The sequence below is a fragment of the Gobio gobio genome (genome assembly GCF_949357685.1).
Source record: "Gobio gobio genome assembly, chromosome: 9".
Lineage (NCBI taxonomy): Eukaryota > Metazoa > Chordata > Actinopteri > Cypriniformes > Gobionidae > Gobio > Gobio gobio.
In genome coordinates, this window is record NC_137115.1 from 51,423,378 (window position 1) to 51,436,056 (window position 12,679).

At 36.9% G+C, this 12,679-nt stretch overlaps 1 protein-coding gene across 2 annotated transcripts in view; it reads left to right on the plus strand.

Moving 5' to 3' along the window:
• Positions 1 to 12,679, plus strand: part of b3gat1a (beta-1,3-glucuronyltransferase 1 (glucuronosyltransferase P) a) — a 143,522-nt gene that overhangs the window by 116,348 nt on the left and 14,495 nt on the right. For both annotated transcript variants that reach the window (XM_079825043.1, XM_079825044.1), the window contains one exon: positions 10,461 to 10,757. In XM_079825043.1, the coding sequence (XP_079681169.1) occupies positions 10,461 to 10,757 (297 nt within the window). The remainder of the gene's footprint in view (positions 1 to 10,460; positions 10,758 to 12,679) is intronic.

Sequence of the window (12,679 nt, forward strand, 5' to 3'; positions counted from 1 at the left end):
TAGGTTTGTATCAGGAAGTGAGACTGGAATTGCTGATGACACGTTTCAGCAGTTCAGAATTGATTATTTTAGGAGACAACTTTATTTGTTGTGCACTTTGATCTTTAAAACTTTACAGACCTTTCACCTTCACAAACGGATTTATTATACGCTGCATAGAAAAAGCGTAATGGGGCACTTTAATTCCCAATAGCTGAAAATTCTCTCATCATTTACTCACGTTTATGTTTTATGTTCGTTTAGTTTTTTGTGGACAAAGAAGGTATTATAAAGAATGTTTCAGCTACTTTTGTCCATATTATGATTGTCAATGGGACTCTTTAGGCTCCAAAATGACACGAGAGTGTGAAAATAAGTCAAGTCATTTTTGTTTAAATAGCGTTTTTTACAATGGAGATTGTTTCAAAGCAGCTTCACAGTGTTAACAGGAAAATATTGTCATCCAGCTCAGTTCAATTTTCATATAGTGTCAATGCGAGCAGATCAGTAATATAGCATAATATTAATATTTAGCATCACCAACTAAGCAAGCGAAAAGCCAAAGGCGACGATGGCAAGGAACCAAAACTCCATCAGGTGGCTGGATGGAGAAAAAAACCCAGGCTCAGTCAGGGGGCCAGTTTTCCTTTGGCCAACGAACAAGCAATGTATGATTATGATTCAGGCAGAATTACAGCTCAGAATAATCCATATGACTCGACTGGTCTTCTGAAGCAACACACTCACTGTATGATGATGAACAGTTATTTAAAGGTGCAGTGTGTGAATTTTAGCGACATCTAGTGGTGAGGTTATGAATTGTAATCACTCAATGCTCACCCCTCCTTTTCGAAGCACATAAGCCCCGTTTCCACCGAAATTACCCGGAACAATTTGTAGCAGGAACTTTTTTTCCCCAGACCTGCTAATGTCTGTGTTTCCACTGCGGCCCTAAAGTACCGTGAAGATTGAACAAAAACAGCTAAAACATTCTTCAAAATAACTTCTTTTATGTTCCACAGACGAAAGAAAGTCATAAAGGTTTGGAAAAACATGCTTGGAAAGGTTTTGGAAAGTCATACAGGCTTTAAGAAAGTCGTGGTTTGTAAATGATGACAGAATTTTCATATTTTGGCTAACTTACTTGGGTCTTGTAATGCTACAGGTATGCAAATACCTGTCAGGACTTCCTTATGCTTCTGGGTGGCCTTCACATGAAACACTCTTTCAAATCCCATGAATTTTGAGACTCTGAAAAGAAAAATCATTGATGGTGGGTGGTGAAAAAATGATCAGGCACATACTTCTGAAACACTGGCAACAAAAGACACAAGACTATAATTAGGGTTGAACAAAAGCTGCCATTTCTGTTGATATAAGTGAGTTGTACATTTTAAAAGATTCATATTTATACTTAAAATACTTTCAATGGCATAGTACGTTGCAATAGAATGCAGAAGTTGCCTTTTAAATCCGGTCTGGCCTTTAATAATACAAATACAGTACCATATCAATATATAACATGATTTGTTATGATGCTTACATTAATTAGTGTTGATCTATAGAGCCACATACTTAATTGCATTCTAATTTTATTATAAATGTTAATGTGGGAGAGACTATCTAGCTTTCATTGAATCTTTTGAGAGCAAATAATAATTTATCAAATAATAACAGATCCCCAATGGATCATAGTTTGTAATTTAAATATAATGCAATTAAATAGCAATATTCCAAAGATAAACTAGTTTCAACCCCACTCTGGGCTTTTTCTATCTAACTTAATAGTTGTGTGTGGCCTAAAATCAGTGATCTACAATGAGAAAACATCACACAGAAGAGCCAATACCTTTTACCTTTTGAAATGAAGATATAGTAACAGTTCATGAATTATGCATTTGGCCTTGTTTAAAACAACCATGCCTGCCAGTGTGTATTAATTATTAAGCTCTTATTAAAAATGCCTGTGCAGGCACTCTGAACGAAAGGGTTTATTTACAGAGGCTGTGTATTTTTACCCTCAATCTCCTGGCTTTCTTTTCCAGTATTGACTCTGCTGTAAGTGCTCTGAGCTCAAGGGACACAGGCCACTTTCCCCTCTCCTCCGTGACTACTTTGACTTGACAGAATCATTTCAACATGTCCTATTCTGAATAATGAGTCATCTTCGCATGTACGTCTAGGTCAGGCCTTCTCCGAAAAAAAGGTAGATCAGAAGAAAATCAACTGTACAAAACTAAAACGAAACATACAGTATAAAAAGCAGAGTGTGGGATAACTGCACAAAACACAGGAAAATGTCACATTATAGGAGATCTCTACATCTTTGTGATTGGCTGATTACTGTCCTAATGCAATGCTTTCCCCATCTGATGCTCGCTAACAGTTCACAAGTCGGTCTGGGGTGCGTTTCCCAAAAGCATCGTAAGCCAACTATGGTCGCAAGTTCTGTCAATAGTTCAACCAGTTGGTGTTTCCCGAAACCATAGTTCCAACGAACATTCGCAAACAGCATCGCAAACTTGTGTGATTGCAACAACAGCTCTCGACCTGTGGTTAGAAGCATAGTTTCTTGTTTGCATGACATGTGGACTTAATAAATCCGGTAACACTTTACAATAAGGTTGTATTAGTTAACATTAGTTAATGCATTAGTTAACATGAACTAATAATGAACTGCACTTTTAAAGCATTTATTTATCTTTGTTAATATTAATTTCAAAATTTACTAATGCATTATTAAAATCTTGCTAACATTAGTTAATGCACTGTGAACTAACATGAACAGCTGGATTTATATAAACTAATGTTAACAAAGATTAACTAATGCTGAACAGAGGTGTTGTTCATGGTTAGTTCATGTTAACTAATGCATTAACTAATGTTAACTAATACAACCTTATTGTAAAGTGCTACCATAAATCCTTATCTTGAGCAAAATAAGCAAGCTGACATTTAGTACAATCTAATACATACAAATGTAATTTATGTCTTTTAGTTTGTCAAGAGATTTAAAGCACTGCTCTAGAGCAGTGGTTCCCAAACCTGTCCTGGAGGACCACCAGCCCTGCACATTTTGTATGTCTCCCTATATCTGACCCATTTCAGGTCTTGTAGTCTCTACTAATGAGCTCATGAGTTGAATCAGGTGTGTTTGATGAGGGACATATACAAAATGTGCAGTGCTGGTGGTCCTCCAGGACAGGTTTGGGAACCACTGCTCTAGAGTGTAAGAAAGAGCCTATTTGAATCTGGAAATAAAGCAAAATAACTGAGAAATATAAGAATTAGTCCTCAGGTGCCATGTCCATAATTTATTATTCGATAATCCAAATAATACATTAAAAGCAGTTATTACTCCACCACCTGCGTGACATCATTAACCAACGTGGTTGAACGACAGATTTGCGACAATATGGTTTCGGGAAACAGTCGTTGTTACACTCCACGCCTGTCCCGGACTCCATTTCCCAGAATCCTCCCTGTATCACACCTGAACTCACTTGCTCATCATCTCTCCCGCTCTCCCCGGATTCCCTGCACCTGGTCCTTGTCATTAGCACTCCCTTTATATTGTACTCACTCCCGGCACTCCTTGTCGGTTCTAATGTTTATACCCTAATGTTGGTTGGTTTGTGTTTTGTTCCCGTTTGTCTCCTTCAACCATTAAAACCCATCCTTTGTTTGAAGTCTGAGTCTGCTGTCATCCCTGCTGCACTACCAACTGTAACAGTCGTCAGTAGCTAGTTGATTTCTTCAACGATGCAACGTACTATGGTAGTTAAGCAGTGAGTTACGTTGTTGTACGGGAAACACACCCCTGAATGGCCCACTCAGACATCAGTCACTTTTGGCTACATGATCCACACCCTAATCTAAATGACACATTCGTATGACAAGGTCCCCATGGTGTGTATTCTTTTCTAAAATATAATGGCAACTATACATTTTCATGTAGGAAGACTTTTTTATACTATGTGACAAAAAAGTGTGTATTATAAACAAATGTAATTTATCAAATTAAATCAGCAGCATCAATAGCAGTATCAGTATCAGTATAGAAGCCGAAGCAAATCATTAAAATGTGATCAGTAATATTCAGCTGACAGTCTATTTTCTACCCATTAAGGGTCAGAACTGGCTTTTATATATATATATATATATATATATACTGTTGTCTGGGGTCAACTTATTGCATTTGCGTGGTTTTTACATTCAGAAACATCATAATGAATAAGTAATAGGCTATTTTCTACCCTGGTTTTGAGGCTCTCTCAAGACACGCTCGGTTTTGATGGGCGTGCCGCACTGAAGGCTTGGAAGAAAACGCCCACGGCTAGGATTGGATAAGATTTGCATATTTAATGAGCTTCTGCTCCCCCTGTCAGTGACAGCGTGTGGCAAACGGCAACCGGAATGAATCGCCCGACCCATAACCAGGGCTCGCAACATGTCTTTATCAAACAAACACAATGATTCATCTCTCATCCACCCGCGATTGATTGGAATGATATTTTTTTATATTATTCACGCGCGACTCCGTGGTTAAAGCTACACTGTGTGATATTTTCCCCCATCTAGCGGTTAAAAGGTATATGACCATACAGTGAATATTAGTTTCTGTTCCTCTCAATTCAGATTTCGTTTCAACTCCTACGGTGGCCGATTTAGTCCAAGATTAATATGGCTTCCAGTTCGACCTCATCCATATCGACACTGTGCCATCGAGTGTTAAAACGCGAAAGGTGAAGCTTGAATTTACGGGTATGTCCCTCTTTGGCTAATGTACTTTCAAGATGGAGGGGAAACATGGCGACCGGCATTCGAACCCCTTACCCGTATGTATTTTCAATGGCATATTATAAACTTACGAGAATACTTTATTATTTGAAAGAAGTAAATATACATTAATGAGCACATATATTTTTGAAAGAACTAAGTGTTTTTAGCTAAGAATAAACAAAAAAAAGTTACACAGTGTAGCTTTAAATGAACATGCGTGCAATGTCTTCCCCATGTGAGCTGGATATTCATTAAAAATTAAGTTCATCCATGCATTCATAATATTGAAATCCGAATGCTTAAAAATCTGAATCCGAAAAGCTTATGTGGTATGTTTACTGCTTAGAAATTCGATGCTGTTTAGCTCTATGCTGCTCTTAGCTGTCATGTTAGTGGCACGAGTCAGACATTGTTCTTCTTCTGTTGAGGCGGTGCTTCACTACACTCTCACGACATAGCCGGGCACATTCTGAGATTGTTTGCTGGGCCTGGTGTCAATAAAAGCTTTTCTTTGACTAACAAGGAAGTTTTCAGCTCTGAAACTTACAGGATATTCTTATATTACCATGACCTTTTATATATCAAAAGCTCAAGGGAAAGTTGATTTCTCAATTCATCACCCCTTCAAAGTAAATGTTGTATGTATAAACCTAAAAAGAAACATTTGCAATCGATACATTCGTATTTGCTGGTAAATAACTTTTTGCAATAAATATAATTCTAAAGTAGCATGTTAGAAATTACTGTGTATTTAAATTTTAAGATAATAGTGTTAATTATGGGTGTAACGGTTCACTTTACTCACAGTTCAGTTTTTATCACGGTTTTAGGGTCACAGGTTCGGTACGGTTCGGTATGTGCTATGTTCAGGGAAATTAGTTATTAGCTATATTCAACAATAAAAATAAAGAAAATAAGAACATATAATCAAACTACAAGCAACAACACAAATACATACAATAGAGAAAAGATGCATATAAAATATGCATTGCATATTATAATCTTCACTGTATAAATTAAATAAAGATTAATCATTATTCAAGCTATTCAGTCAAGAGCAGTGAGGGATTTCTTTGTCATTTGTTTGATTAACATTAAAACAGACAGCATAATGTACATCAGTACATACTGCTACACATGAACACACGTATTTCTTGACTGTTTATGGTTTACTTAAGACATAACCTACTATGTTTGCTAGGATACTCGCCAAGACGGGCATGTTGACATAATTTTTGTGTGAATTTGTCCGTTCAAGCGCAAGACTTGAAAGAGAGCTCAATATTTGCGCGCTATCTGCAATGCGCCATGTGCACGCTTCAGATGAGTACACACACACTCACACACACAAATCTTCTCTATTCAAGTTCTCTTTCATGTCTTGCTCTTGAATGTTTGCAAGGCTTAAATGAGTTTAGTTTAAACACAAATAGCAATGTGTGGCTATCAACACCCGGGAGATGATGGCTTAAATGACTGGTCATGTTCAAGCATACGGCACTAGCATACAAGAGTGACAGTTTTGTCCAAGATTTTTGATCATCGCTGTTGTTGTAATGTATTGGGAAGCCAGAATGTGTATCTATCGACAGAAACATACATTTCCGTCAGGTCCACTTAAGTCAAAAACGCCATAGACGACTTTTAGTCGACTTTTTATTGGCATATTTTGCTAAAATTTACATTTGGCGATTTGGCTCTGTTCTAAATTCCCCATCCTTTTCATGAGCTCCATGAAAAGCCAAGACAGGGAACAGCAGCAGATTCTGGGGACAACCTCCCATTTTTTATACTGGGAGGGCAGCGAAATCCCCCATTTAGAACAGAGTATGCATCAATGACAACAGAATGACATTGATTAAGTTAAACACAGTTTAAGGAGGAGCTGGGGTGGAGGTGGGTTGCAAAGCAGCGTGCAGCAGAAGCAGCCAAGCAGGCAGATTGAACTGAAGCAGCTACGCTTAAGTAAGGCGCCCTGTTTGAGAGTTGCCAATTGACCTATCGGTAAGCCCTGCCCCCCTTAGTTACTGTTGCTAACTCGGACAAACAAACGGAGTTGCTATATCTTACAGTGACAGCTGTCAGTGTGAAAACCTTATCCCAAGATGTTTTTGGACACAGAATGTAGCGTATATCCCGTCCGAATGATGGCCAAACTTAACTGATGGTTTATCAAGTTTATTATGTCCTTTTTCACTCCAAAAAATCATCGTAAGAGCTGAACAAACAAAGCATAAGAAGTGCGCATTAACGTCTCATTCACAAACGATCTCTCTCCGTTGCATTACCATTAACATACACAGCAAATTACACAAAAACACTCAAACAACTAACAGTAAACAAACATATACACAGACCTTATGCCTTTTCGAGGGTGCAGTTAATAATAACTGGTAAACTTTGTATCTGCAAAACAACTCCGATAAACTGCGTGCGAGCTCTTCCTTTCGTTACCCGGAGACTATAATACCCATCAAAATGGGTAGTAGGACTAAGTTTAAGTTTCATATAGCCAGTTTAATATGGAGAGGCACTGAAATGTAGACCTTCGTGTTTTTGCCCTACAGTGTTACATGACGTGAGAACAGTCAGTTATTCCGGTTTGTATGTTAGCAGGGACTTTAATCGTCACTTAACGAGAGTATGACAAACAGAAAATCCTCTCAGGATCCCTGGAATCAGTGTTACAGTACCTCTGGCACGACATTTTAGCATTTTTGTAGCATAAACACCATCAAACCGATGAGAGCTTCGGATTTTCCAATGTTTCTCTATGGCGCTGAGACCTAAAGATGTCCGAGTTCCGGTCCAAGGATACTCAACAGCTATTGGCTCATCTGCGTTCGAGGGGAGGGGCTAACCAATAGGTCAATTGAGTGGTTGGAATTTTTCCAATCAGCTGATAGCGGAGCTTGACTACGTGGCCTGCCTGGACTAACGCAGAATGCTTGATTAACCTTACTCTGTCTGTCTGTTTTACACGTTGTTATTTTCAACAAACCATATTATAGATGCGTCGTCAGATTTGAGATGAACCGCGATGCAAGTGCGTACCGAACCGTGGGTGGAGAACCGTACAGTACGATTTTTTACAGAGAACCGTTACATCCTGACAGCCCTAATCAAATCAAATTTCTCTCAAGTTTTCCACAGATTGTCTAATGCCTCATTTCGACCCAATTTGAAAACGCCTGTGTTAATGTAAGCCTACAAAAATATTATAATTCAAGTTGCTTGTCGGAAAGTAAAACTTTCAAACCGTGTAAATGTCAGAATGAACAAACGATTCTAAAACTTTGCTTCTCATGGTATAAGTCCACTTCCCATCACCATCTAATGGTTCTCTCCTTCTCCTCAGCTCAGAAATCAGCGTGAAACACTTTAAATGAGAGGCAAAAAGCAGGAAACAGCCGTTCATTATGTGAAACTAGGGCAGCCTCAGCCTTCCCCAATGACAGCTAGTTTAGAAAAGATTAATGCCTGAATCTGCACCGAGCATGCATCCTTTTCAACAGTTTCCGATTTCAGTTGTTTTTGTTTCCAACGGGTACGGAAAATGTCCCTCTCTTTAATGAAAAATGGCAGTGGCGCAATATAATATTAGTAGCTCAGGAAGTATTCAGATTGAGGGTGACATTTTGGCCAGGACTGTTCACTTAATGCCTGATATGTTGGGGAAGGGTCATTAACGTGAGCTAGATTTGGATCAATGTGGACAGCCTATAACAGCTCAGTCAGCAAAACCATCTTTTACATTTAGCTGAGGCTTAATCGATTTTTTTATTTTTACAGACACATAGTGAGCGAGTGGTTTTCGCAAAATTAGAAAGAGGCACAGTGTACCTTTCAATCTATAGTCCTTTTGTAGTTCCTTGTAAAAGCTTCCCTTGGATGCAGTGGGAGATGCATTATGGGTAAATAGGCAACTGCTCCACTGGCCCGCTCTAGCCTTCACTATTCATTAGGCAGTTTCCTTTTATGATGTGGACCACTTGCGCTGGGCGGCACACTCACAAAGCATTTGGATGTAGAAGTGTAGGGAGCGTTTGAAGAAGGAAGATTAAAGGAGGATCTGTCCCTCTTTCTCTTTCTCGCTTGTCTTTCACCGTCTCGTCTCCGATCTTGGTTCACCTCCCATGACCTGTTCAGGATGAATCCTGCTGTTCAGATCTATTTGTTTGTATGTGAATCCCCTCACTGTCCAAAACATGATGTGCAGTCCTGAAGTGTCTAATCATGCCTGTGCCTGTGCTGCCACTTAGAGAAAGCACACTATAAACAGCAGGTGAACTGCACATGATGAAAGTTTTGTGGCATGTTTGTACAACAGGGCTGAAAGTCCCCTGGGGAACAAGGCCTTTCTGATTTTATTTCAGTCCAAAACACTAAACAGAATCAAACTTTCCCAAACACTTTTTCCTATATCCCTGAAAACGGTGTGAATTTCCTGATCCGTTCTTGCATACAATGACAAAAAAAAATACATTTCAGGAAATTAATTGTAAAAGTTGCAGACTTGCACTTCCTTTAAAAAGTTGACGGCCGGAAAGATATAAAGAAATACATTATATATATATATTAAGATTAATCGCATCCAAAATAAAAGTTTGTGTTTAGATAATATATGTGTGTGTACTCTGTTAACTATTATTTATATATAAATACACACACATTCATGTATATATTCAAGAAATATTTGCATGTATATACTGTATATACATTTATATAATCTATAATATAAATATAAATGTTTTATATATAAAAATTATATTTTTTTCTTAAATATATACATGCTTGTGTGTGTATCTATATATAAATAATAATTAACAGAGGACACACACAAAAGTAAACACAAACTTTTATTTTGGATGCGATTAATCTTTTGACAGCCCTAATATATATATATATATATATATATATATATATATATATATATATATATATATATATATATATATATATATATATATATATATATATATATATATATATATATATATATATATATATATATATATATATATATATATATATATATATATATATATATATATATATATATATATATATATATATATATATATATATATATATATAATTATGTATATTTGAATACACACACATACATGTATATATTTAAGAAAGATTTGCATGTATGTACTGTATATATGATTTATATATAAATATAATAAATCCTTTTTAAATATATGCATGTGTGTATTTATATATACATTATAATTATACACAGTACACACACATATATATTATGTAAACACAAACTTTTCTTTATCACGATTAATAATTTGAAAGCTAATATATATATATATTTAGAATTGTATTATACTCACCAAATCTACATTTGTTACATTACATTTGTTACATTCATACGGTATTGTGAAATGTTATTACCTTTTAAAATAACTATTTTCTATTTTTATGCATTTTTAAATGTATTTTATTCATGTGATGGAAAAGCTGAATTTTTGAAAAAAAAAGCTTGTATTTGAAATATCATTATTTTGTAACATTATAAATGTCTTTAATGTCACTTTTGATCAACTTAATGCATACTTGCTGAATAAATGTACATTTCTTTCTTTAAAAAGATCTTACTGGACCCAAACCAAGGGAATTTGTACCCTAAATAACAGAAACTAAGCAAAACAAAATGTAATCTATAGTCTCTCTCTTTTCTGCAGATGCGATCAACTCGTAAAGTGTCGGTGTGGCCTGTAGCATTTGTTGGAGGTTTACGGTACGAGTCTCCAAAGGTTAATGCAGCAGGAAAAGTGTATGGCTGGAAAACAGTATTCGACCCTCATCGGCCCTTTGCCATCGATATGGCAGGGTTTGCCATCAACCTGCGGCTCATTCTGTTTAAGCCTCAGGCCTACTTCAAGTTACGAGGGGTGAAGGGAGGCTACCAGGAGAGCAGCCTGCTCAGAGAGCTGGTCACTCTCAATGACCTGGAACCCAAAGCGGCCAACTGCACTAAGGTGAGGAGACGTTTTACAGTGCCATTATTTACTCACTCTCATGTCGTTGTTCCAAACCCTGATGCGGTTTTTCCCAGTAAAACACAAACAGAACATTTTGAAGATTCATACAATGGGTCTCATACACTCAAATGTGTGCATGAAATCTGCATACTAATATTTTCTCAAACAAATCATGTTTCACCAATAACTTTCATACTAAAATGTATTCTAATTTTGTGCAAAAATGTTGGAACGACTGAAACCACATTTACACAAAAATCACATACTCTGGGTTGCCTTATAAATTAAACTGAATATTTAATTCATAGATATTTCATCTTAAAGCTGCACTATGTAACTTTTCCGTCCGTTAGAGGTCGCCTTTTCAAAACAAAGGCGTAGTTTGATGACGCCAAGTTTGAACACAGAATCTTGGGACATGTGGTCTTCACCTCACAGCCGGTGGAAAATAATCAGGATAGGACTCGGGCAGAAATCATGTTGATGTGATTATTAACGTTACTGTAGTGAAGCAGAGCAGGAGCGAGTGTTGTGGAGCTGAGGAACCGCTGGAGCGATTGTTAATAAGATGGAGGCAACACATGCCTCGCGAGCAGCGGGACTTTTATTATGACACAGTCGCCGGTGCCATCTCCGCTTTTCCGGTCATGAGTATGAGGTAACGCAGCTCTGTTTATCATATTAGACACATCTGAGTGTGTTGAAAAGTATGTTATGACGTTACTCTGTGCGTTCTCTCTGCGGCTGCTATGACACTTGTTCACACTGTAGTAAGAGTTAGGGCTGGTAGGCGATATGGCCAAAAAATCATATCTCTGTATTTTTTGGTTGAATGGCGATACACGGTATATATCCCGGTATTTTCTACATTTTTCTATTTGGATAAAAATATATATATATATTTATTTTAATAATTATTTTATTTCACATCCTGCCGAATTAATTCCTAAAAACAATGTTGATATTGAAGGCTATAAACAAATACAGTGAACATAATGTAGGCTATGCAATATATTATGTGCAAAAGGGGGGTTTTGTTTTTAAATTCACTAAACCGAAAATAAAATAAAAGCATATTAGCCTATATTTGATTACCCCATTATAATGGTCACTTTCATAAAAAACACTTACTTGTAGGTTTAAAATTCCACATATGGCACATTTATTGTCCAACAATAAATATTTGAGAAATATGTATATTTTAGACAGAATTATTGCATTCCTATTCTTTTGCACTCCGTCTGTTTGGTGCGAATGCGGGCGGCGCTCATTCACAGAAGCCTGAATTTTAGCGGAGATTCACTTGCAGAAGGTTCGTCCTCTCCTGACAGCAAAATTGACATATATTTGCATGATTTTATAACATTTACAGATGGAGAATATACCTGTGAAATGGAAGTTATTCACTGAGGAAAGCACCACATTTCAAACGCATTAAACACCGCAAGTATGTATCTGTCAGTCAGCACAAGTAGCCTAACGTTATCTCTCAGAGCGTCTGACAGGGCAAGCTGCTTTAAACTATAGCCTACGTGTTAACTATGTCTTACAAGTTATTTTGAAGCCCTTAATATAAAGCATGTGTCATGTTTAGGACAAATTGTATCATGCACTGTCCCTGCACCAGCTCACTCTGCTATTTTTCAGATCCACTCGTATCAATCTACTCTGTATACAGTGGTGGAAAGAGTACTGAAAAAGCATACTCAAGTAAAAGTACTGTTACTTGTCAAAAAATGTAATGCTAGTAGAGTAAAAGTACCTGTCCTAAATACTACTCAAAGTAGGAGTGAAAAGTAGCCCTTTTAAAAGTACTCAGGAGGAGTAGTGAGTACTAGTAGTAAGTATTATGCTATGAATGTTATTCCACCTTATACACGGCAAATTAAAAATGTAGCTTTCTCTTTTATGGATGATTC